Source organism: Rhinolophus ferrumequinum, chromosome 5 (genome assembly GCF_004115265.2).
Source record: "Rhinolophus ferrumequinum isolate MPI-CBG mRhiFer1 chromosome 5, mRhiFer1_v1.p, whole genome shotgun sequence".
Classification (NCBI taxonomy): domain Eukaryota; kingdom Metazoa; phylum Chordata; class Mammalia; order Chiroptera; family Rhinolophidae; genus Rhinolophus; species Rhinolophus ferrumequinum.
This window is the reverse complement of record NC_046288.1, coordinates 61847601-61873194: the sequence shown is the minus strand read 5'-3', so window position 1 is coordinate 61873194 and position 25594 is coordinate 61847601. Positions and strand designations below refer to the sequence as shown.

At 40.6% G+C, this 25594-nt stretch overlaps 1 protein-coding gene across 4 annotated transcripts in view; it reads left to right on the top strand.

The window, feature by feature from the left end:
* The window catches only part of TBC1D1 (TBC1 domain family member 1), a 209014-nt gene that overhangs the window by 112669 nt on the left and 70751 nt on the right, over nt 1-25594 (top strand). For 3 of the 4 annotated variants that reach the window (XM_033106105.1, XM_033106104.1, XM_033106109.1), the window contains 7 exons: nt 6038-6148; nt 12638-12766; nt 14056-14142; nt 17385-17665; nt 19600-19758; nt 20606-20725; nt 21682-21821. In XM_033106105.1, coding sequence (XP_032961996.1) covers nt 6038-6148; nt 12638-12766; nt 14056-14142; nt 17385-17665; nt 19600-19758; nt 20606-20725; nt 21682-21821 — 1027 coding nt within the window. The remainder of the gene's footprint in view (nt 1-6037; nt 6149-12637; nt 12767-14055; nt 14143-17384; nt 17666-19599; nt 19759-20605; nt 20726-21681; nt 21822-25594) is intronic. The other variant, XM_033106108.1, reaches the window with a different exon arrangement.

Here is a 25594-nt window from a genome sequence, read left to right as displayed (position 1 = left end):
AGATTCACATCAGTTCTTGGTTTTCATGTGAAAACCACAAAACTAGGGAAGTGCGCCCTTAAAAATATTTTAGAATGAGAAAAAGGAAATTATAAAGTGGAAAGAGCGTCAGCTTTGGATAGACAGCCTGGACTTTGGTCCCTGAGCCCTCGTCTGCTCCATGGGAAGCCTCTGCCAGCTCCTTCCTGCTCAGGATTTCAGCCTGAAGTGTGGGAATTGAAGGAGACGACATTTTATACGTGAAATTGCACATTAATTGTTGCTCTCTTTTATTGCTTTTGTTTTGACATTAAATTTAGATGGTATCTACTTAAAGCTATATATCAGACTTAAGCATAAACACAAACTACAAAACAAAAACCAAGCCCATGGGCTTTCTGCATTAAACCTAGAAACTCGCGCTCGTCCTCGCATTTGGATGGGTCGTATCTCAGGGAAACCATGCTGCACGTGCTGGTATGCTAGTAGTTAGTTCATTATGAATCTTTAATGAGCTCATCAAAAATTTCATGTCTGCTGTAGCCCAGGGGCATCTTCTGGGGTTTCCTGGCACTTTTCTAGGGAGGAGAGCACATCAGAACAAAGAGTAAATAGCTCTCTTTGGGGGAAGGAGAGCGCCGGGTCCTGCAAATAGAGGGTCATGAAACAGCACCAGGCTCGCAGCTGTCCCTTCCTCATTGGGGGAAAGACTGTACAGTTAGGGCCCAGGAGCTGTTTTCTGTTAGTGTGAAAAATTAAAGGATTGTCTTTCTTTTAATCGCATGTTAGAGTTCTCTCAATCCCTGTTCTCTTTCTGTAGTAGGATTGGCATATATTTCTAGAAAGAAAGCACATGAAGGGGTGGGGGGTGGGAGATGAGGGTAAGGGGATCAAATGTATGGTGATGGAAGGAGAACTGACTCTGGGTGGTGAACACACAATGGGATTTATAGATGATGTGATACAGAATTGTACACCTGAAATCTGTGTAATTTTACTAACAATTGTCACCCCAATAAATAAAAAAATTAAAAAAAGAAGGAAAAAAGAAAGCATAGGAAGATTTTTAAAAATTTTATAACTAGCTTACAATGTAACTGTTAGGATTTTTCATTGCCTTTAAATGTTCTTGTTTTCTTTTGAATCGACTTGAGACACACTACTTGTTTTTTTACTTGAAAGATCTTTAGAGTTCAAACAAATTCAATGTGATTTGGACTTGGAATTCATAAATAGATACATGGATGAACAATTTGCTTCTGATCGTTAATGCATTTTCAATGGAAGACGGGGCCTTTTCCCTCTGATGCTGGCACACTTGCTAGTGCTATCCAGTCACTTTGGGGGTCATCTTTCTAGCAAGCATAAAAGAAGCATATTCCTCCTCTAGTGTGAGTTTTCTTTTTTATTTAGACAGCACCATGTAGCTTTCCCCAAAACAGTGCGATGAATCAGGATAGGAAATACACAAAATATTTTTCTGCAGCAACGAGAAGTTTTCCAATGGATGTAATTCTGAGATTCACTTTGACCTGTACAAGTTTTTAGACACCCCAGTACATTATGGCAGAGACTTTCGAGAAAAGCCATGATACAGTTTTACTTTAAAAGAATGTATTCAGTTAGTCCCTATGCTGTTCTAGAAGGCTCTGTAGATTTTTGATTCGTTAAAGACCAAAGAGAAGTCACTGGGTTTGAAAAGCCAGCTCATACTTTGTCCTCCACCCTTGTAAGCGCAGTTCTTTTCTTGAATGATACAAATTTGACACGGATATCTTCTTCTAATGGCTTATTGATAGTTTTGTTGAATTATTTCCTCTATGACCATTCAGGGTTTTTATAAAACATTTTATAAACCAAGTCACTTGTTTCTTTTTTTAGGTAGCAGTGCCTGCTAATGTGTTTGAAAATCATACATTTCAAAAAGATCATAAAGAGAAAGGTGGCTTTGCAGTATCAGGAGTCCTCTTACAGGATGGTTAATAGTTTCCTTTGTACAGTCTTTCCCACAGAGTAATTTGTTTCTGAAGAACTCTCCAAGGGCACATTTTCATGAGACAAATGTAATTACTATTGAAATTAATGGTACGTGATTACTTAAATAGTTATTAAAACATACATAATCTTTATTATGTATGCTTTGTTGGGGTAACGTACACCCAAGCAGAACCATATAGAGAAAGAAATCCGTAATTACCATGCAGATGATGCTGGAGAATATCCCTGCTGCAAATGAGCCAACTCTGAGCAACATGAGAGAATTTAGTGCCAGACGGCGTGTGGGCATATTGACCCTTCTCTTTATAAGAAGATGCATGATGGGCGACACTGCAAAGCCACAGTTTTGTCTATAATCTGTTTGAAATCTGTAATTTACAAGCATATCTAACTGGGCATATGTGAAGATGACTCCTGGGGTTCTTACTGTCCTCCAGTGCTGCTTTGCTAGTGGCTGCAGGCACCGACTCCAAACTGGTCTCTTCAGTATGAAAAACTGCCTTTAAGCCAAAGGAGGGCTAGTGAAGAAAATGTCTCAGAATCTAATTCTCTTCATCTGAATGCGTGTGTTTCAGGCAATGACTTAATACTGAGTAGATAAATTTTGTGAAGAACATACATTGATGTCATTGGATTTTCCATGGTTTTAAAATTATTTCTTATAAGATTTGATTATAATTTTTAGAAAAGGTGCTGGGATATAGTTTCCAAGTGAGCATTGACATTTTAAGTTTCCTCAAAAGACTGCAGACTTTCTCAGCATTCTGGTGTTCATTAACCAGTGTTGGAAATTTATTTTTTAATCACTTTTGCAACCAACTCATAGGCCACTCAGAAATGAAGTGAAGACTCATTTCACAAAATTGGCTTTGTTATTTAACAGACAGTTACTTGTTTTGTATGGTTTTTACAAAAAAACACAAAATACTGTAGTATAACATAACCATAGAAGAGCACACAAGTCAGTGGTGTGTAGGCCAGTGAATTTTTACAAGGTGAGTACACCTGTGTAGCCAGCACCAAGATTAAGGGGCGCTTCCAGTCCCTCAGATTCTGTCCTCGGTTCTACCCCAGGTAACCACCATCCTGACTTCTGACACCGTAGGTTCATTTTGGACAAGCAAGTTAATTTTTCACTGCAAAGTGATGCTATCCAACTTGATTCCCAGCAAGTATTGATTCCCAGTACTTGTCTTCCCAGACTTGTCTCTCTGACTAATGAATGTTTGTAAAATGCAATCACCTTGAGGAAATAATGATTTGCCACCACGGAGGATGGTGAGTCACATGGGAGGCAGTGAAGCGATGACACCTTGCTAATCATTTATCTCAATACAGTGGTAGCCCCTAATCATGGTCAGTTATTTTAAGGAAGGATTTATTTTTTGACCTTGCACGACCCCAGGAAAATGTATGTCCCTGCTTTGGTGACTTTCCTCTGATGTTGAACGAGCTCTGTGGCACAGCCTCTGCTCCTTGGCTTCAGTTTTTCATGGACAGCAACTGGGATAGGACATGGTGCTCAGCGGTAGTCTCATTCTGTGCCTGTTCGAATAGTGTCTTTCAGGTGTATTTTGGGAGAAATAAAAAGGGGTTAATAATGCTCCTCTTATTACTGCATTCTTAGCCTTTTGTGATAATTTGAAATAGGTGAGCATGAAGAATTTCTCCAAGAAAAATACACATTTTCTTGTGCAAGGAGCCCAAAGGTTGAATGAAAGATACAGAAGAAGAAAGAATGGGTCAACCCTCGGGTGCCTGCACCTGCTCAGAGGCTTCTTGTAATTTCTTTCTGCTGCTCTTTCCTGGGCTTTTTTTTTTTTTTTTTTTTTAATAAACTTTATCTTTTAGAGTGGTTTTAGCTGTACAGAAAAATTGGGTAGAAAGCACAGTGTTCCCACAGAAACTCCCCGCTCTGTGCCTCCCACCCCAGCCAGGTTCCCCATTAACACCCTGGTGCCTCGGTGTATTTGTTACCATTGATGAGCTAACAGTGACCACGTTATTAACGAATGCCCATTGTTTACATTAGGGCACACTCATGGCGTTGTGCATTCTGTAGTTTTGGCAGATGTATGATGACACATATCCACCTTTAGGGTATCATCCAGAATCGTTTTCCTGCCCTAAAAAGCCTCTGTGCTCTGCCTGGTCATCCCTCTCTCTCTCCCCACTCCTCCAAACCCCAGGCAACCACTCATCTTTTTACTGTCTCTAGTTTTGCCTTTCCCAGTGTTACACAGTTGGAATCATACTGTAATTAGCCGTTTAGATTGGCTTCTTTCACTTAACAATATGCATTTAAGGTCGCTCCAGGTCTTTTCATGGCTTGATAACTCTTTTTAGTGCTGAGTCCATTGTGTGGCTGTACCACAGTTTATCCATTCACCTACTGAAAGATGTCTGGCTGCTTCTCAATTTTGGCTGTTACGAATAAAGCTGCTGTAAACATTTGTGTGCAGCGTTTGTGTGGATATAAACTTTCAGTTCATTTGGGTAAATACTAAGCAGTTGTTGTGGTGCTATTGCTGGATCATATGGTCAGAGTATGTTTAGTTTTGTAAAACACCTCCGACTGTCTCCACAGGGGCTGTACAAGTTCCCTTCCCACCAGGACTGAATGAGAGTTCCTATTGCTTCGTGGGCTTTTGAACACGTAGATATCCATAACCTTCTTGGGGTCAGCAGGGTCAAGTTAGGGTTGTGGTAGTGACCACCACCTTCCAATTTTGAAGATCTAATGAACTTTCTCTGGGAAATCCACTTGTTGCCTAAAACATGTAAAATTTTTATAATGTAAAAGTTCATGGCTTGGAATGCAGCTTGAGAGCATCTGTTCTAGCCTGTAAAATATTTAATCCCTAAATCTGCAATTTGAAAGAACAGGAAGCCCTCAATGAAAAGAACCCCGTCTAATCACGTACTATCTTTTCCTTGAGTAATAGGAACAAATTATCTTCTAAAATTATCTTTTTCTGTAAGAAAGGGAATGTTAGAAGGTCTGTCTGGGTTAGTGTTGCCTTGACTGCTACAGCCTGTGACACGAAAGGTAAAATCCTTATTTCTTAGTTAGCTGGGGAAGGAGCAAAAGTGGTGTTGACCGAGACTCAGACTCTGGTCTAGTCGATCCATTTGATTATACCCCAGCTTTGCTTTAAAGGGCAGGCTAAACATTTGGAGTAGGGAGAGAGATCCAGGAGCAGGACAGTAGGTAATTGTCAATAGAAAAAAAGATACGTTTCCAAAGTTGAGAGACTAGGAACTTTGTGTATCTCCAGAGTAATTCAGTTTTGTTTTCTTCATAGTCAGAGGAAATAATATATTAAACTAGATGGTCTTCTAAGATTGGGAGCTGGAGGAGACCTTGGAGTTTATTTCATGCATAATCTTCATTTGAACTGACGAGAAAGCTAAGATGAAATGACTTGCCTTTGGTCACACTTCCAGGCAGCACCCAGAATCTACGTGTGCCGATTTCTATCTAGTCAGTGTGCTGCTTTGCCATCACCCTGCCTTAAAAAATAGAAGAAGTGGAGAGAGTTTTTAAAATAGGAAAAATAAAAAAACAGTCCATACCATGAAATTTCGTGTGCTTCCAGAAAGTGCTTCATGACGAACACATTTGACATGTGAAACCCTGACCCTGGGTCTAGTTGCTATTTTCCTTTCCATTTCCCTAACCATAAGTAAGAGTTTATAAACGCGTAGCCATCAATGGCTCTTGACCTCTGGGTGTTTACACAGATTTTGTTCTTTTCTTCTGTTTTCAAGACTATTTATTTATTAAATATTTTGACTATGTCTCTATCTGATGTAAAATATTTATTTTAGGTATCAGAGCATCAGAGGTCAAAAGCTAAATCTGGCCCATTGGTTGGCTTCGTTGTTTCTTTTTAAAAATTATCTCCACTTTTGGGATCGTTGGTGCCCCCTAGTGAGATGATCGGGTAAAAGCACCGGTTAAATGCATGAATAGATGCTGTAGGCATTACCAGAGGGGTGGTTTAGCACTGTTGTTGATAATTAAAAATAAGTGTAATATATTATTTTTTTTCTTAAGAAATTGAGACCAAGAAATGAACAGCGAGAGAATGAATTGATTATTTCTTTCCTGAGATGTTTGTATGAAGAGAAACAAAAAGTTCACATCCATATTGGGGAGATAAAGCAGGTATGGCAGTTTCTCTCTTATAATTTTATCAGGACACTGTGTAAAAGAGTTTTGAGGATTTTATGAAGCTCTGAAACCAGTTTTTGTCCCCGTATTTTATTTTCATTTGTTATACATATAAGGAAAATTTGGGAATGTGCTTGGAGAAGGTATAAAGTTTCTTTATACGTTGTAGTAGGGATGAAGCTCTGACAAAAGGTCTTACACATCAGGAATGAAGTGGAAGAGTAGCTACATCCATGACAAGCTACTTGACTGCTGGGAGCCAGTCTCTGTAACCTCCCTTCACCTCCCTTTCTCCGTAGTAAAACGGAAATGGTAATTCTATTTCAGAATTACAAAAGTTTCCTAGAAGTTCTTTGTAATATCAAGGCTGTATGAATGTAGGCTAGCACCGCTCACAGATCAGCTGCGACAGTGGCGAGCCTGGGTTATGTGCTGTTCACATAGAGAACGTCTGTTAATCCCATTTCTCATGGAGGAGGTGCGGAGTCTGCCTGCCACCCTCTGCTGTCCACCAGCTTTGCGTAGCGTTTCTCTCTGAGAGGTGCTGTGTCGGGCTGGGGCTGCCTGCAGGTCTCTGTCTTTGAAGAGCTTCCCGTTTGGGATTCATTCAGTACACACAGTGCAATGGACCGTTTTCCTGTGTCTTTCGGACTCTGTGTAAGTCAATTCATAATAACCATTAAGCTTCAAAGCATGCATTTTATATCTGTGTAAGTTACTTGTAGTCCAGAAAATGTAGAGAAAAATCAGTGAAGGATGTTCAAAAAACTCCTTAATTTTCCAAAAATATACTGCTTTTGTTTCAAATACTTACTGAATGCTTCTCCTAAAGGCACCTCCATGTTCTCTCCCCCATACATAGCCTCTGCTTTTCTGATAAGTTAACCATGAGGCGGTTTTACTTGGATGCACACACAGCATCCAAAGCGTTCCCCGTTTGATTTCTACGTTTCACTTGGCTTTGGCAATCATGTGCCTTTCCTAAACTCTCAGAGCTTACGAACAATGTCTGATAACGTGTTTAGTGTTATTGGCCAACTGTAGGGTTCCTTAGCAGTGACGCTAATACCAGCACTGTCTGTGTTGTTGGCCTTTGGCCTTTGTGTGTTGACATTCCTCCCTTCCCAGCCTGTACCCTTCAGATGGCGTGGGAGCCCTGTGCTCCTGCCTTTTGGGTGGGCCACCCAGTCTAACTTCTCAGTTCATTCTTGAGTTCACTTTTCAACCTATTTTTTTCTTATTTCCATTCCTCTTTTTCCCCTTTTGTGCACTAATAGTTTTTCCCTGTTCTGACTTTTTCCCCCTAACTAGTTCCAACAGGAAATTGATAATTTTGAAATAATTTGTAACTGCTAGAGGAGAATGAAGCATTTTTGGTGGATGGAAAGTTTTGACCCAAGTGCCAATTTATTTTTATAGAACAGGGTAATGTCTTTTTGATTTGGACATAGATTAATCCAATGGAGAAATATATTTAATGTTTGGGGTTTTTTTTCCATATGAAAACATCAAAGAATTTAATGTAAAAAACCACATCTCACCATGTGGAACGGGTGTCTGGGTAGCACTTTCTCTCAAGGTTTTTAAATGTTCTGTTACCCAAGAGACTCATGTCTGCTGCCATGATCCCCAGGTGTGGTTGCGTGTCCCTCAAGCTGGACATCCTCTCAGGCTTTTCAGAGCAGCACCCGCTTAATATCAATCAGATGAAGCTTTGAGATTCACCCATAAAATCTTGTTCTCATCTTCTGCTACCAAATAGTCTAATCACATGGATTTCATTACCGTCTTGCTTCACCTAAAAGCTCTGATAGCCTTTGAAAATGTGTCATGACTTGACCTAGAGAGAGGTAGAAGAACTGTGGCTTTGACAGTGAACTTCTGTGGCCACCGGCCTTCACAAGTGGACGGAAAACAAGAGCACAGACTCAGGGCCATGCTTCTCAGAGCTAGTGGCGATGCTATACATGCTTTTCAAAGAAGAACATGATACTGTTGGATATCTGCCAGAGAAACCCTTTTCATAAAATAGAAAACAAGCCAAATGAATTTTCTGACAAGGGTTTACTTTGGGCAAATATCTATAATAAAGTTAGAGGGTGTCATGTTTTAGTCAATGGGCGTATTATTTTTACTTATAGTCACAGAGCCGGTGCAAAAATAAATAATATTAAATCAACTGCCACTTATTGAATGTTTGCCATTGTGCCAGATACAGTTCTAATTCTTTGCATGAATTACTCCATTGCTTCTACCACAACTTTTTTGAGGTGGATGTTATCACACTGATGTTAGAGACAAGAACATGTCAGCACAGGTCACGCCTGTTTGCTAGGTTGCGATGGAGCCTATGTCTCTGTGGTCCACGGACATCAGCTTAATCATGCCTTTTAGGAGCTTCACTAACAAAGTGTACTGTCATTTCACTGCTCATTGACTTGCCTGGGTTCATTTTCCAGATAAGTTTTTCTTTCTTCTGACATTTCATTATGAAAAGTTCCGAACATAAAGAAAAGTTGAAAGAATCACACAGTGAGCATTCATGTTCCCACCATCCAGATTATAGTTTTTAACATTTTGTTATATTTGTTTTTCCATTTATCTGTCCGTCTATGAGTCCACCTTATTTTTGATGTCTTTCAAAGTAAGTTTCTGATATCAGTGCTCTTTATCCCTAAACTCTTTAGCGTGCATGTGATTAACTAGAATTCAGTATTTGTTCACAACTTTTTTTAGATGAAATTTACATACTGTAAGTTGCACAAATCTTGAGTGTACCATTTGTTGAGTTTTGAAGACTTCCTACATTCAGGAAGCCCAAACCCCTATCAAGATAGAAAGCATCCTCCATCATACCAGAAGGTACCCCCATAGCCCTTTTTCCAGTCAGTCCTCACGACCCTCTCCCCTAGGCAACTACTATTTTGATTTCTTTCACCATACATTAGTTTTGCCTGTTCTAGAACTTATTTTGTTTGTTTGTTTGTTTGTTTTAAAAAAACAAAAACTTTTTATTGTGAAACATCACACATACACAGAAACATGCTATCTTCCAAACTAGAACTTTTTGTAAATGGAATCGTGCAGCATGTACTCTTGCAGTTTTGGCTTTTTTTCACTTAGCATGTTTTCCATATTCATCCATGTTACACCTATCAGTAGTTTGTTCCTTTTTAGTCCATTGTGTCTGTACTACAGTTTTTCTCCATTCTTCTTTTGATGGTGCTTGTTACTATGAATAAAGCTGCTAGTAGATGTGCTGTGACACCATAAGATGGTGGGTTCTGAACTAATAAACTTCAGTGTAGCATCAGAGTTTAAAACTTGACTTCAAACTTTCATGTCTAGAGTTCACCCATCTATTGTGGGATGGACAATACGATGACTGCAGTACAATTCACTCTAGAGCTCATATTAGAAACTTATCAAGGAACCAGCATCATCTTCAGAGGAGAAGCTTCTAGATGCTTATTTTAAAATAAACAAGGAATACAATATTTTCTAAATGTGAATTATTTTCAAGTTATATTTGAATTATGGTGATAGACATGAAAAAGAATCTTATTAGATAATAGAGGAGAGTAGAGGAATCATTGAATTAAGCATACAGAGATACTTATGGCCTGGTCTAAAAAAAGAAAAACATAAATGCAGTGTTTCTTGTGTCTATGTAAGATCTACTACCATGTTTCCCCAAAAATAAGACCTAGCCGGACGATCAGCTCTAATGCGTCTTTTGGAGCAAAAATTAATATAAGATCCGGTCTTATTTTACTATAATATAAGATTGGGTCTTATCTAACATAATATAAGACTGGGTCTTATATTAATTTTGCTCTAAAAGATTAATTAGAGCTGATTGTCCGGCTAGGTCTTATTTTCGTCCCATGGGTCTGTCTGGTGATCATTGCAGATGCACTCATTCCTTACTTACCAAGTGAGTATGAAGTGTCCACAGTACCATGTTTCCTGGAAAATAAGACCTAGCCGGACGATCAGCTCTAATGTGTCTTTTGGAACAAAAATTTACATAAGTCTGGGTCTTATATAATAATATAATATAACATAACATAACATAATATAATAATACCAGGTCTTATATTAATTTTTGCTCCAAAAGACGTATTAGAGCTTATTGTCCAGCTAGGTCTTCTTTTCAGGGAAACGGTATACTTGGTGTACTTTGTGAAAAACACAAAGATAAATGACAGTTCTCCTTCTGGAATTTCTAAGCTAAGTCATTGTTGTAGTGCATGCTCCAATTCTCATAGAAGCAAAGTTCTGGATTACTGGACAAAACTGAATGTAGCTCTTATCAGAATCTTTTCTTTCTTTTATGCCTTGAAAAATGTACAACATTGATTGGCAAATTAGGATTTCATTATTGCAAAGAAGATGTAAGGTCTTGACAAGTAAATTACTGCATAAAATAGACAATACTTAATTGCAGTAGGAATTGGGAAGACATATTAAGAGACCGTCTATACCCATCAGACTGGCAGAACTTTAAAAATCTGGCAGTGCCATGTAAAGGTGAACTCATGCTGATACTGTGATTATGAATTGGTACCATTTATGGAGAGTAATTTGACAGTATCTGGTACAGCTGAAGATGCAAAGACTTAGTGACCCAGCAAGGACATTCCTAATTAATTACCTTGCAAAAACTTTCATACTTGTGGTAAGGAGCTATGTACAAGAGAGGTTCCTGCAGTCTCGTTTGTAAAAGGAATCAATGTTTAACAACAGGAATATGAATACGCAGTGTTACGATCAAACAGTGAAATACTACACTCTGATTAAAGTGAGTGAATCAAAGAACATTTGTTAACATGGATAAATCTCAAAAACAACATTGAAAGAAAAAAGCTAATTACAACAAAAGAACAAGACAAATAAGAAACAAAAACTCAGACTCAGACAATAGTGGTTACCAGAGGGTAAGGGGGGAGGGGGAATGGTAGATGAGGGTAAGGGAGATCAAATATATGGTGATGGAAGGAGAACTGACTCTGGGTGGTGAACACACAATGGGATTTATAGATGATGTAATACAGAGTCGTACACCTGAAATCTACGTAATTTTACTAATAATTGTCACCCCAATAAACTTGAATTAAAAAAAAAAGAAAACTAATTATAGAAGGACGTGTACAGGATGATACATTCATTTAAAATTTTAGCGACATGTAAACCAACATACATGTGTTATGGATACATACATATATAAAATTGCAAAATATGAGTTGATATGATACACACCAAATTCAGGAGAGGGGTTATTTCTGCAGGTGGATGAAGGAGAGTGGTTCCAGGAGGTTTAAAATATATGTCTGTAACGTTTTCTATAAAGTAGAAAGCAAATACAATAGCCAATAATCATGATAGCTGATGTTTATTGAGAGTGAGGTATGTTCTGAGTGCTTTAATGTATATTAATTCATTTAAATCTCATAATTGCTCTGTGAGGAAAGTTCATTGTGCATCCTCAGTCTACACGTGGAGGAACTGAGAGGGGCAGCAGGTAGTATCCTGCCCAAGGCTACATAGCCAGGGAGCAGCAAAGAAGCATCTCACCTGGGCATTGAGCTGCAGAGGCCATGCTCCTCACTGTTCTCAACACCCACAAAATGTCAACTTGACCAAAGGGGGTGGGGTTATGCGAAACAATCAGGTAAGAAATCAAAGAAGTAGGAAGCAATTTATCCAGAGTGTTTTGTAGTACCCTTTTTTTTTTTAATGTCTCTGTTAATAAGTAGTGTTAAACTTCATTTAGTGATTGGCAAACAACTCCTTTATGTTGTTAGTTTCCTGTTATGGTCAGTTAAGGAAGAGAAGCTTGGTGGTAGAGGAGAATGAAAGGGCTGATGGAAACCATAGGTGGGAGAGAGGAAAGAGCAGAGAAGACAGAGCTCCAAGAAGGGAATGAAGGGATTAGTATAAGCAGAGAGAACGGATTCTTCAGTTGATTATTTTGTCTCACCCTCTGAAATGCCTCAAAAGGTAGTTGTTATTTTACTTTGAAAAGCTAATTATAGCTACCTTTATACCAGAAGCTGTGCTCAGTGCTTTACTGGCTTTACTTGTTTGACTCTCACAACACAGCGTTTTGATTAGATCTTGAGGTTGGGCTCAGTTTACAGAAGGGGAAATTGCAGCCCAGAGAAAGTAACTTGCACAAGGTCAGTTAATGAATGATGGATCTCTGATCTGACTGCAGATCCCAGCTCTAAACTGCTGTGTTAGTTGATTGGTTTCCAAGCACATTGCTTTATTTCATTTGGAGTAGACAAAGCAACATTTTGAGGCAAAATTATTTCCTGGACTTGCAGCCATGTCACTGAGGAGCAGATCAGTTGAGGTCACATACAGAATAATGGCCTGGGGTCAGAAAGGTGCGTTCTAGAGATTTTTCATTCCTTTAAAAAGGAAGAAAGGAAGGACATTCTAAGTGACTTAACTTTTCTTGGTTTCACTTTTTAGACATCACAGATTGCAGCAGAGAATATTGGAACTGAATTACCATCTAGTGCCACTCGATTTAGGCTAGATATGCTGAAAAACAAAGCGAAGAGATCTTTAACAGAGTCTTTAGAAAGTATTTTGTCCCGGGTAAGTAACATAATTTCTCCCAATTTAAGTTAAATCACTTTTTGAGAGAGCGTAATACTCAATTCTTTGCTTTTATTTTATCAGTACTCATAAAGTATAGAAGGATGAAATCTTTTTTTAATGTCATTTCAGTCTTAGAACAATGTTATCTACACTTTGAATTCAGTTTTTAACTTGGCCTGGGTTAAAAAAAATTATCTACTCTTTTTGTATTGTACCATACCCCGTGGAATTTATTTTGTTGTCTTCCAAAAGAATGTTATTCATTGGCCAGTTCCTATAAAGGGCACCGATTGGATACACCCAGGTGTGGGTTCGGTTCTCCCTAGTGTCATTACGTACAACTTTAAAATCTAGATACTGTCAGCTGCTTTTGTTTTGTGTGTGGAACTCGCAGTAAAGCTACAGGCCAAATTCCACCCACCTCCTGTTTTTGTAAATAAAGTTTTACTGAAACACAGTCATATCCATCCCTTCACCTGTTGTCTGGGGCTGCTTTTGTATAGAGTTGAGTAGTTGCCATACACACCGTACGGCCCCCAAAGCATAAGAAATTCATTTTCTGGCCCTTTACAGAAAAGTTTGCGGACTGCAGCGCTATAGGAATGCAAGGTATACATATGCACCCATCTTGGAGTTTTCTAAAAACTTAGCACCCTCCCACCCCCAATGAGTATGAATACCTTTGATGGCACTTTTATGAAATCGAAGTTTGATGCCTTTCTAGAGCTTGCAGTGTCTTCTTATAATTCTTTTTGTTTTCCTAGCACACTCCATTTAAAACATATGCTGTTAATTTTTAAGTTAAATTTTATTTTGTTTGAAGATGTTTCTGAGAGTTTTGCTGCATCCTTAGAGATAGTTAAAAACAGTCCATTTACAAAACCAGGGTCGGGGGTGCTTGCCTTAGAGAGCTCCCAAATGAACAGGGTATTGTGTGAGTGTCATGCAGATGGCAGGTTAAGATGACTTGTGACTTGAGAGGGAGTTGTTGCGTACATTCACGGTAGTACTTGCTTTTCTTCATGGATGAATTGACTCTTCTTCGCGCCTACATTAAAACTGCCAGATGACTAATCCAAAAGTCATTTGGGTTAGCGTGTTATTTAAAAAAAAAAAAAGTGAAAGAAACATCGATTGTCTTAATATACATACGTATATGTGTGCTCAGCAGCATTTCTCAGTAGACGGATTTTCCCTCAGCTTATGTGAGTGAAACAAGATGCTTCTAGCTGATGCCTTTGTGGAAGCCTCCAGGATCATAACTTGACTGCCTTTTCTTTATGTAGGGTAATAAAGCCAGAGGCCTGCAGGAACATTCCACCAGTTTGGATCTGGACAGCTCCATGTCTAGCACATTAAGTAACACCAGCAAAGTAAGCGCGTTTTTCTTTATACGACACCCTGAAGAAACAAGCTAAAATAGGTCTTGTTCATCCCCCATCTACAAGGCCTATCAAAGGTTCAAAAGAGGCCTCATCGCTTCAATCATGAAAAGTTTGGTGCTTCTAAACTTCCTGGTGTCGGTGGAGGTCATGCATCACACTATAACATAAAAGTTTTACATAACAAAGCAGATGGCCATTGCATAAACAAACCAAACAAAAAAAAAACGGATCACAATTTTAGACCACTGAGATCTAATTCATCAGAAAGCCACCAGTGGGTTTCTTTCCCAAATATACTTTCCACTATTAAAAATAATTGAAATTAGGAAAATCTCTAAAGTGGGTTAGTGAACTCGGAGATATATGCAACTTAAGTCCTGAAACTTTATCCTTCGGCTGGCTCTTTGATTAGGATTAAACATCACAACTAAGCTTCAGCCCTTGCCTCTGCCACCAAGCACAGTTTTGCGATAATGAGCAAGCCAGTGGTTCCCCTGGGTAACAAACCTCTCTCTCCTTGTTTTAATTTAGTGCTTTTAAGCATGTTTAAACTTGGTCAGTTCAACGTTTTAGCCGCCAAAGTGGGGATTTCGGGTTTTGTGCTGGGGAGGTCAGCTTTCCTTCTGCCACCAGAGGGCTTCAGATGCGAGAGAGAAGGAATTTTTGTGGCAGCCAGCTCCTTACCACAGGAACTCCGAGATCCCTCCTGGGCATGTGGCCTTTGCTTTTCTAAAAAGGCTCTTATAACCAAGAGTAAGAAACACACTTCACGATGTAAAATGGTTCACACACACATCCACGCACAAACAATTAAAATTAGATTTCACAAAACAACTTACTGTCAACAACATGCGATACATACTGGTATTTTCTATTCTGTTTTATTTTTAAAATGTCCGTGGCAGACCACTAAATTGATACGCCCGCCTACTAATGTGTTACAATGTACAGTTCAAGAAACACTTCTTCAGATGAATGCTTCTCAGGTTCTGAGGTGCCTCTTTAATGGCGTTCTGGTTAAAAGGCAGGTTTTGGTGCGTAGGCCTAGAGTGACTTTCTGACAAGCTCTAGGGCCATGCTGAGGCTGCTGCTTGTGGACCCACCTTGGGGAGCGAGGCCCCAGACACCGGTCTTCTGAATACGATTTTCTGAGTTAAAATCTTGTGGAGTAGAGCACTGTTCGCCCTCCACCTACTTCTTAGATTCTACCTCGTGATTCGTTTCAAGTTTGGAAACACTGTGGTTTACCTGCTGTTACAGATGAGTAAGACAAAGCCCCTGCCCTATAGGAACTTGTTTGGAACGAGAGAGATGACAGGCCCACAAGTGACACCAGCATCAAGTGAAGTATGATTGGAGCCCTGAGAGTGCGAATAAGAGACGGTGGTAACTTAGCCGTCACGGGAGCGAGAGGACAGGGAATTATCTTTGGCCGGTGGAACCAGAGGAAGCTTGGGTAGAGGGGCAATGAGGCTTTTGAATTAGATCTGGAAGAAAGTGTAGGACTTGGGCCTGTAGAAATGGACAGGGAAGGAGGCGTTTCGGATAGATCAGTGCACATAACGACATACTGTGAAGAAATTCACGTCACTCAAGTGACTTTTCTAGTAAGTGTTTTGCTTGTTTTAAAATTCTTCAAAACACAAACGTAGGCATAAATTTGAATTTATAGGGTAATTCTAAGAGAAATGCAACTTTTCAGAAGCCACCTGTGTGTACTGTATGTGTGTGTTTATGTGCACTTACACATCTTTTTTTCATCCTGAGGTTGAGAGGTTGTTGTAAAGGTTCGCATTTTATGCAGTTGGATCTCTTCCAATAAACTGATCTTCTAGGAATTGCAAAGAAGCTAAATATCCGAGTGGCCCTTTCAGGTGTCAGATTAAGCTAAGTGTTAGCTCTTTCACATAATTTAAAGGGATGTTAATGAGAATTCAGATGAACAGGTTTGTGTGGTGGAGATTGTTTTGCTGTGAGTTGTTATCTTAGACAGATTTTTAAATCCTTAAATTAAAAGAATCTTTGGAACTGTAGAGTTCTGAAGAATAAAAAATTTCCGTTATGTTTAAAGTAATTTAATAATATGTTGGAAATTAAGCTTCTCCTCTAATTCCTACAAAATTAAGCGTGTCTAACCTCCTCCCTCAATAAACAAAAATTTAATTTTTTAAAATTAAAATCCTTAGTATCTGTCATCTAAAAGGCACTCAGCTGTGTAGATTCTCCAGTCTACCACTAGATGCATTCATTCCCTTTTACTCTTTTCACGTTGATTTGTTTATCCCTTCTAGCAGTTTCAGTATGGACAAGCTGGTACACTTCCTCTTGTTTTACATTTTTTTATTTGAAAAACATATACTGGCTACCAACCAAGTCCTGTGTGCCGTGCTAAGTAAGCATCAGTTTACATGAGTTGTAGTGGTTCACGCCTTTGAAAAAGTATGCATCTTATTAAAATATTGTCATGATTCTCAACATATTTGTGTACCCATTCAGTAAGTTCATTGAATACCTAACAAAGCAATAACTTATGGCTGTATAACATTTTACACTGAACAAAGTACTTTCAGTGATATTATCTTGCATAATTCTGAAACTCAGTGAGATAATTTTTTTTTTCACTGTACCCTTTTACAGATGAGGAAATTGAGGTACAGCAAGAAGTTAAGTGATTGGCCCTGAATCACAGCAATGAGTGCCCAGAGAGAGATTTTCCATATTCTAAGAATAATATAGGATGTAATTTTTAACTCTCAAGATTACCAAGTTAAATCTTAACAGTAAATCACATTTATAGAGAGCCTTAAAACATGGGTAACATGTATGAACACACTTGGCAGAGAGAAAGAACTTGATTTATTTAAACAGTGCAAACAAGTTATCCAACACTCACTATATTAATACTTCTTACAAGCAGTAACAAAGACTTGTGTTTTCGAGAGAGGGAACTATTTTGGTTTTGCTTAGAACAGTTATATGTTATGACTTATGTCCTTCGTGCTTTCATTTGGGCAGTTTCCCATTTGTCCAGCAAACTGGCGTTTTTTGTATTTGACAAGCAGGTATTTAATGGGCCTTTATTTCCTTATATACTTTGGTGGCATCTAGATGGCATTATAATCAGAAGACGTGCTCACATATTGAAATATTTCCCTGCCACTGCGCTTAGAGATTTGTAAATCCCCCCAATTCCTTGTGATGTGTCTGATCTGCTGTCCGTTTGCTGCCAGGAGCCATCTGTGTGTGAAAAGGAGGCCTTGCCTGTCTCGGAGTCCTCCTTCAGGGTCCTCGGCTCCTCAGATGACCTGTCCAGTGACTCGGAGGGCCATTCCGCAGAAGAGCCAGCCCCGCTCTCACCCCAGCAGGGTTTCAGAAGGCGTGCAAACACCCTGAGTCATTTCCCCGTGGAGTGCCAGCAACCTCCGGAACCTGCTCAGGGGTCTCCAGGGGTCTCGCAGAGAAAACTGATGAGGTATCACTCAGTGGGCACAGAGACGCCTCATGAACGAAAGTAAGATTTGTTTAAAATACAAACTTGTTATATAAATAGCTGGGGCATACCTGTTACTAACCAGGTATGTGCACCCCCCAGGTATGTTTATTGGGTTAAAGAGAAATCTGAGTCGGGTTTTACTCTTGGCTTAAAAAGATAAACCTTAAAGCAGTGACATGTGCTTTTTACCTTCCCCCCTTGGAAAACATGGAGATGTAAGTGATATTCGTTCCTTGTTCAAGTAATAAAAAGTATTGTGAGGAAGAGGTAAAAAAGAGCAGAAATGGCCCTTAGGAAGGATAATAATCCCTCAAGCAGCGTGAGAAGCTGTGTGGACTTTGGAACTTAGCTTCTGGCTTTGAGGAAAAACAGCAAGCGGGCCGGCCAGTGAGTCTGCTCACTTGAAAACCTCGAACATTGCTTTGGCGGAGCAGAGATGCCGTGGTCAGTACCGGACACAGCGTGAGAGGCGGCATGGACGCCTGTGCGGGCCGCAGCAGCCTTGGGTCGTGGTCCCAGCTCTGTCCTGAACTGGCTGTGATCCCGGCAAACGTGCTTAAATCTCTCTGACAAAATTGGAACAGATGTTTTCTCAGATCTCCTTCAATGTGAGAATTCTAGAATCTTCCAACAAGATTGACTAATTTTAATGATTGGGCTCTAATGAGCGGTTGGAATTTCCTGGTTACGGAGATAGGATTAAGCAGTATAGTAACAGCAGTTTTTCTCTGTTCCTTCTGGGGCCCCTTGGCAATTCATTTGACCCCATAAATGGACATAGAGTTATCTTTAAAAATAACTTTAAAAATCTTTTCCAGTCCCTCACCTCCTAAACATGAAGTAGGGTCACACCTGCCTACAGTCGCCGCCTTCCTGTGCCTGGTGACCGCAGAAGCCACAGGACGTGTGTACATGGCTGATGGAGAGTCCATGTGGGGGTGTTTGAAATGTTTCCGCTGAAGAAGTGACAGCCTTAACAATCCTCAAACGATGTAGCCGAGTCCCTCAGCTTTGTTTTCAGTCAGCCATTGAAAATAGTTGTTTTGGTTCTTTGGAATTTGGCGGATGGCCGTGATCCCCCAGCAGGACATACTTCAGAAGCTAGTATTTAATAATACGACATTTTAGAGACAAGCATAGTTTGAGGCCTTATGAGGTTCTTGTCATGTTTCCGAAAGCCCTGTGTACACAGTATGTACTCGTTTTCTGTCTCTCCACTGTGTTCCCACTCCTCTATTTCTGGCATTTTCCGTGGTAATGCAAATACTCCTGTCTAGAGATTTCCTAGTGCTTTTGCTAAACCTGCTGTTTCATACGTGGGAGAGGTGTTAGGAAACGAGTATCCCTGACAAAGCATTTTCCTTCTCCCCTAAGAATGCAGCTTCCTAATGGATGATGCTGGACATAGGTGCTGAGAGGGACCAGGAAACGTCCCCCGCGCTCCCTCCTTCCTCCAGGGCCTCCCTCCCTCTCTCCCTTTCTAGCCTACCTGGTATTTTGCTTTCTGCACCCCTTGTGAACTCTTCTCATTTACATACAGGAAATGAGACAGTGACATTCAAGGCAGGTTATTGTTCATTTTAAAGAGAGATGTATTTTTAAAACTCTGGATTTTGTTTTCCTTTGCTTTTGTTTTAATTAAAACATTTTTTTCCCCTATCAGTTCCTAAAAAGGGAACAGAGGAAACAGTACCATTGGGAACAGAGAGAGGTGGGAAATGATCAGTTATGACTTTTCACAACACTCTTTTTTTTTTTACTAAAATCTACCTTTGCCAGTGAGAGCTGGGATGCAGAAGCAAAGTGAAAGCAATCCCCTACCTCTGTGCCATCCCTGTAGAAGTAGTGAGACACCAGCACCACCGTGGTCGCCTGCGCCCTCCATGTTTCCCGTCAGCGTTTCCCCCCTCCCCCTCTAACCCCCCCATGCTTTCTCTCTAATTGCTATTTAGTGGGAATCATCCACCTGTTGGCGAGTCTAAAAGTTGCTCAGGTCCTTCAGCTCCTGCTCCTCCACCTCGTCTTAACCCCTCCGCCTCCTCACCAAATTTTTTTAAGTACCTAAAACATAACTCGAGTGGAGAACAAAGTGGGAATGCTGTGCCAAAGAGGTGAGCACACTCGCACGGCAAGTTCACTGTCGTTTGTCTCCTGGGAAGTTCACACAGAGAAGATGTGCTGATTGGAGGGAACCTGGGGCCACTGCACGCGCACTTGTGTGTGTGTGTGTGTGTGTGTGTGTGTGTGTACACATGCATGTGTGTGTCTGGTGTTGGTTTTATTATTTTCAGTCTATCATTCGAACTGACTTAATTTTACTACTGATTAATTTTCTCAAAATTATTATGAAAACAGGTTTTGATGGCAAGTCCTTTTTATATAATTACTTTCACATTCCCTTGCCCTAGTGTACACACACACACACACACACACACACACGCACATGCAGGTTAACAAAACCGTATTTGACCATATACACTATAGTTTGTGCCATATGAGAACCTTCCTCATTAATTTAGGAAAATTATTTTTCCAATTTGAAAGGAGGAGTCATTTTGGAAGATGGACTGAATTTTTTGTTGTTTTGTTTCTCTTTTATTCTGGTAAGAATGCTTAACAAGAGATCTACCCTCTTACCACATTTTTAAAGTGTACAACACAGTATTGTTACCTATAGGCACAATGTTGTATGGCAGATCTCTAGAATTTATTCATCTTGCAGAACTGAATAGACTGATATTTTTAAATTAATTTGTTGATTCCATTAATTTGAAATGGAATTTTATTGACTGAAAAATGAAAGTGAAATCTCATTTGTAGACTATTTTTAATTTCTTATACTTGGTTTAATTTTTTAGCATTAGGACTAAAATGTTTCTTTCTTTTTGAAGCTTATGTTTTATACTTTGTGTGTTTGTATTTCTTTACTCTAAACTCTTTTTTCAACCAAACTCTCAGCATCTCCTACCGTAATGCCCTGCGGAAAAAACTTCATTCTTCTTCCTCTGTGCCAAATTTTCTAAAATTTCTGGCGCCTGTAGATGAAAATAACACCTCTGACTTTATGAACACAAAAAGGTAGGGTTTGATTTAGCTATATCAAGCCTGTGTAGAAGTGTTGAATTATTGTTAGATATACAGGGATTTTTCAGTTGTTCTTTTGTCATTTAAAAAATCATTTTTAGCTAAATCTATTGTATCTTCTTTCTTATACTTTTTTCTTACTGAGTGTCATTAAAAAAAACGTACAGTTAACGTACAGTTCTCTAATTTTGACGAGGCTTAGTTTATTAATATACTGTTGTCTTCAGAAGATTAAAAAAAAATCTTAACCCATTCTCTAAGTTCTCTGGATAGGGAGCATATGGCTGGACGGCTGATCTGTAAGTTCAGGTGATTGCTTAGTTGTAGGTATATGTAAATTACAAGGTCTGCGCCAGGTTGTCCTGTAAATAGGAAGAGCATTAATGATTAGATGTTGTTTACGTATATTGATAAATATACTCTGTTTTGTAGTTTTAAAAATACAAATGTTAAAACAGGAGTCATCAGCAAGTGACCGTCTAATTATTGCCTTGATAGTTCTGTGTAATTTACCTTTTTAAATTTTTTGTGGTGATCCACGGAGACACAGACACGCTGAGAAAATATTCCCACTGACAGACCAGGGAAAATTATGGCCCTGGGGACAGCGCCCCCTTTAGGCGGTTCCTCTTTAATGAAGTGGCACCAAGAGAGGTCCAATTGGAAGCTAAAGATCCCTGGAGCATATATCTTAATACCTTTTACAATACAAATAAATTAAGGGCATGTAATCTTACTCTTTACGTGAAAAGCATCCTGTAAGAAAGCAGTACTTTAGGTATGTCGACTCACTGTGAGTTTGATTTAACTTACGTGATTATCTAATTATGTTTTTTATACAAAGATAAGATAATTTATAATACAGTGCTTTGTTTAAAAGAAAAGTCAAGCTAAAATACCTATTTTTATATCTCCCCACCAATAATAAATCAATTATCTTGTAATTATAGGGATTTTGAATCCAAAGCCAACCATCTTGGTGAGGCCATTGGGACCTCTGTAAAGACACGGAGACACTCATGGAGGCAGCAGATATTTCTCCGAGTGGCAACCCCACAGAAAGCGTGTGACTCCCCCAGCAGATATGAAGGTAAGGCCCACCCCTGAAATGAAACTGCTAGATTCTGGTGTGAGTTTTACCTGTAACCAAAGTACATTTGGTGGAAGAAGAGGTGAAGTTGGATTTCAAGTGAAAATCAGTGCGTGATTTTAAAGCTCCCTGGGTAAGAAGCTCTAAAGGGCGAGGCCTATCTCTTTTCCGGAGGATTCCCAAATTCTGGGGAAACTTACAACAGGACTCAGCAGCTCGCAACAGCTCATGTTAAAAAAGCGCCTCTACTGAGTTTTTGTGATCGCTCACCATTCCGCCTGTGGGAATGTTGAGGGGCTCAGCCTCATATCCCCCCGTTCTCTTCCCCCTGTGTTTCCAAGCTTGTCTATATTCCTTCTTTGCAATCTGGGTGTAGATTTACACACTCCCTTCATAGATTTACACACTCCCTTAATACAGTGTGCTTTTAGAGTTACCCCCCCATACCAATGCTCTGGTTACATTTGTAATGCTCCCTGTGTGGTCTGTTGCTGTCACTCAGTCTGGTGACACAGGAGGACTATCTTGTGCCCTTTCATCCTTCTTTTTCCCCTAAAGAAATGTAGAATATGCTGAAGTCTGTCTTTAGGCCTTCTTATGTTGAGTTATATTGTAAAACATGAGTTACTCAATGCAGTTCTTTTGACTAAAATTAATATTCTCTTTTCTGCAGTGTTATCATAAACTTCCAACAACAAATGTTTGCTTTCCTTAGTGTTCTTTAATCAAAAAACATTTTTTTCCTTAAAAAAACAAAGCAGACCTCCAACGATTACTTGAGGTCCTCTGGTCGCTTGTAGTGCAGATTCACTCTTGTCCCTTGTCACACTTCTGTGTGTCTCTTAGGAAGTAGTGCAGGCTGCTCTGAGAGTCTTCAGACAAGGTTCCACGCACCTGACTGCAGGGGAGGAGGCATTATTGGAGGACCTCTCCCTTTACTCCCTCTCCTCCCTCACTCCCCTCACCCTCCACCCCTCTTTCTTGTTTCTTCTCTCAGTCTCTCCCTTCCTTTCTTTCCCTTTTCCAGAGTTCTCCTTAACATTTAATTTAAAAAAGGAATCCACTGCTAAGTTAAACGAGCCTGGTTTGGGCTCAGCTAGCTTTGTGACCTAAATCATATAACTTCACTTACACTTAGTCCCTTCAGTCGTAATACAGTTGTAGTCATATTGGCTCTTCCTATCTCATGGAATTGCTTTAAATTATAAATGAGAAAGTACTTTGCAAACCTAAAAACATGTCAGATATCAAGTGATAACATTATTTTGGTTACCTTTATTTAGATGGGAGCACTGGTCTTAAGCTCCCTCTACTGTTGTTCCCCAGCAGGAGCGAGGTAAAGCAGTGCTGGAAAGGCCGGGTTATAAACTCAGCGAGATTTAAAAAACAATTCTCAGTAAATTGAGTTCTTTCCATTTGTACCATTTTAGAAGTTCAGTTTTAAAGATTTCATTTTCATGTGGGAGAAAACAGTCGCCTAGATTGTGTGACCTAGTTCCCTCCTTTCGAAACGTCTTATCCAAAAGGGTCTGCTAGGGTGGTGGCTGTAAAATGTGCAGTCCCGGGGGGCTGTGCTCCTGGTAAGCGGCTCTGGCCTCTGAGGAAGTGGCTGGTGACTTCTGCAGTCCCCACCCCAGGGCCTCTCTTTTCCCGTGTGGGAAATGTGAGTTTCCGGATGGACACGGGCATCTCCCACTCCGCGTCTAAGGACCTGAGTCAGGAGGTTAGTCAGTGCTGGCAAATGCTTGCTTCTCTGGAGAACCCCAAGATAAAATGGGCGGGTAGAATGTATTGTGGGCTGCATGAGAGAATGTGATTTTGTGTCACTACCGTGGGTAGAAGCGGTAGGAAAGGGAAGGAGGAAAAGTGCCACAATTTGTGTCCACCTTCTCTTTTTGGAAGCTTTTCTTTTTCATCAGTGTAGTCTGGGAGTATTGTAAGTGATGGACGTTTAATTCCAAGTTTCTTTCTTCTTTGTGGTATTTGCAATAACAGGATTATTTGGTGTATTTATTCTGGGCTAGCTGACATAGTTGGGCAAAAGTTTGGCCCGAATGAGATGGGATAATGGATTGTTGCCCTAGAGGTCAGAGCACTGAGCCGATCCCTTCAGAATCCTGAACCCTGGACACCATGGTTTCCAGGGAACTGAGAACAGAGCACTTGGTTTGTCTATCTTCCCCGATGGAAATGGTACTCAAAGGAGTTCCCAAATGTCCACCTGACGGGGGCCCTGGGATCACTCACATATGGATAAGGTGGAGAGCTGGCTTCTTCAGCATGAGAAGGTCTGAGGTAGTCTGTCTATTGGCGTGGGAAGGACTTCAGAGCTCATTTAGGGTCCTCTTCTGAAATCAGTAGCAGAGCGACTGCATTCAAATCCCAGCTTTTCGCCTTAGGAACCAGGCACTGGAACAAGCTATCTACATTTCTTACCTATGACACAGGATTAATTATCCCTCCTGCCATACCGATTGAGATAAGGGAGACTGATGTTTCCACTGACATTTAAAAAAAAAAAAAAAGGTTTCAGAATTTGTAAGATTAGAAAGAAAGTCAGTGAAGCGAATGTTTCCAGTATAAAATCACCTCCCACGTGTGGAGGGCCCTCTGGTGCTCCCAACTGGACGCTTCTCTTACCTGAGCCTCTCGTCGTGGGGGAGCCGTGGAGCTGCCACTGTGCACCTTCCTGCCTCGTGGAGCCCCTTAGAGGAGCGATTGCGCTGAGCGGCCAGGGGTTTATTTCCCTCATTGCCAGCGTGAGCGGGATGGCCCTGCCTCACTCATCGCCTGCCACGGTGGAGAGGCCCACCTGCTACAGAGGGTTCTTCTTCCCAGGTCGTTGGCAGCGCCAGGTTGGAGGGTGTGGAGGGGGGAGGGTGTGGGCAGGGTTGGGGAGGGTGTGTGTGTTTGGGGGGGAACCAGAGGAAAGCCCAAGAGAGAGAACTGAGCAGTGATTTGTGGCTGAAACAACAGAACAGCAAGAACCCAGAAGTGAAGTTTTGGTGTCTAAAAATAGTGAGCCCGAGTGGCGGTAAGCTGTCCTACACAGGGAGTTGTGGACATTGAAGTGCGTTCGTGTAGTTAATGTGTTTCAATGTGTAACGTGTGACGATACTGCATTTAAAATGCTTGGTGCAGTGGCCGGGGAGGTAGTAGGGCCATGGGTGACTGTGTGAACCAGCCTGGCCCGTTTAGAACCGTTCTAAGTTTTCAAATGATCTTAGATGGAGCCCCGTCCTGCTCCCTGTCATTGCATTCCGTGGTTCCCTTCTGGTTTCTGAAGCCACACAGAATACTTGCTTCCAGTGCCCGTTCTTCACATGGTAGAGGGCTGTGGAAGCAGTTTCCTTGGAAGCTCTTCTCCAGGCTAATGGACATCTTCCCTTCTTCCTCACAGTTTTCCTGTTGTGTCCCCTCCGGTCACACTGTCCTCCGAGCACACTGTCCCTGGGGACCCCCACGCCGGCACCGTGTCCCCACCACCCCCAGCCCTTACAGTGCTCCCCTTCCTTATACTGAGTGGCCGCCGGTCGCCTAATGCAGGGTCACCGTCATATTCTGTTTCTGCTTTAAATAGTGAACTCCCATTCTTGACGCTTATGTTATCCTTTCGGCCCATGAACTCTTGTTTTAAAATTGGGCTGATTTCTAGCTTCCCTAAGAAGGGGCTTTTTAAAAGTTTTTTTGCCAAACAAGTCATACCTGTGAAGTGTTAACAGCATCGGGTTTGGCCAGTCTTTGGGGATGGTTTGGACGCTTGAGTCTGGGGA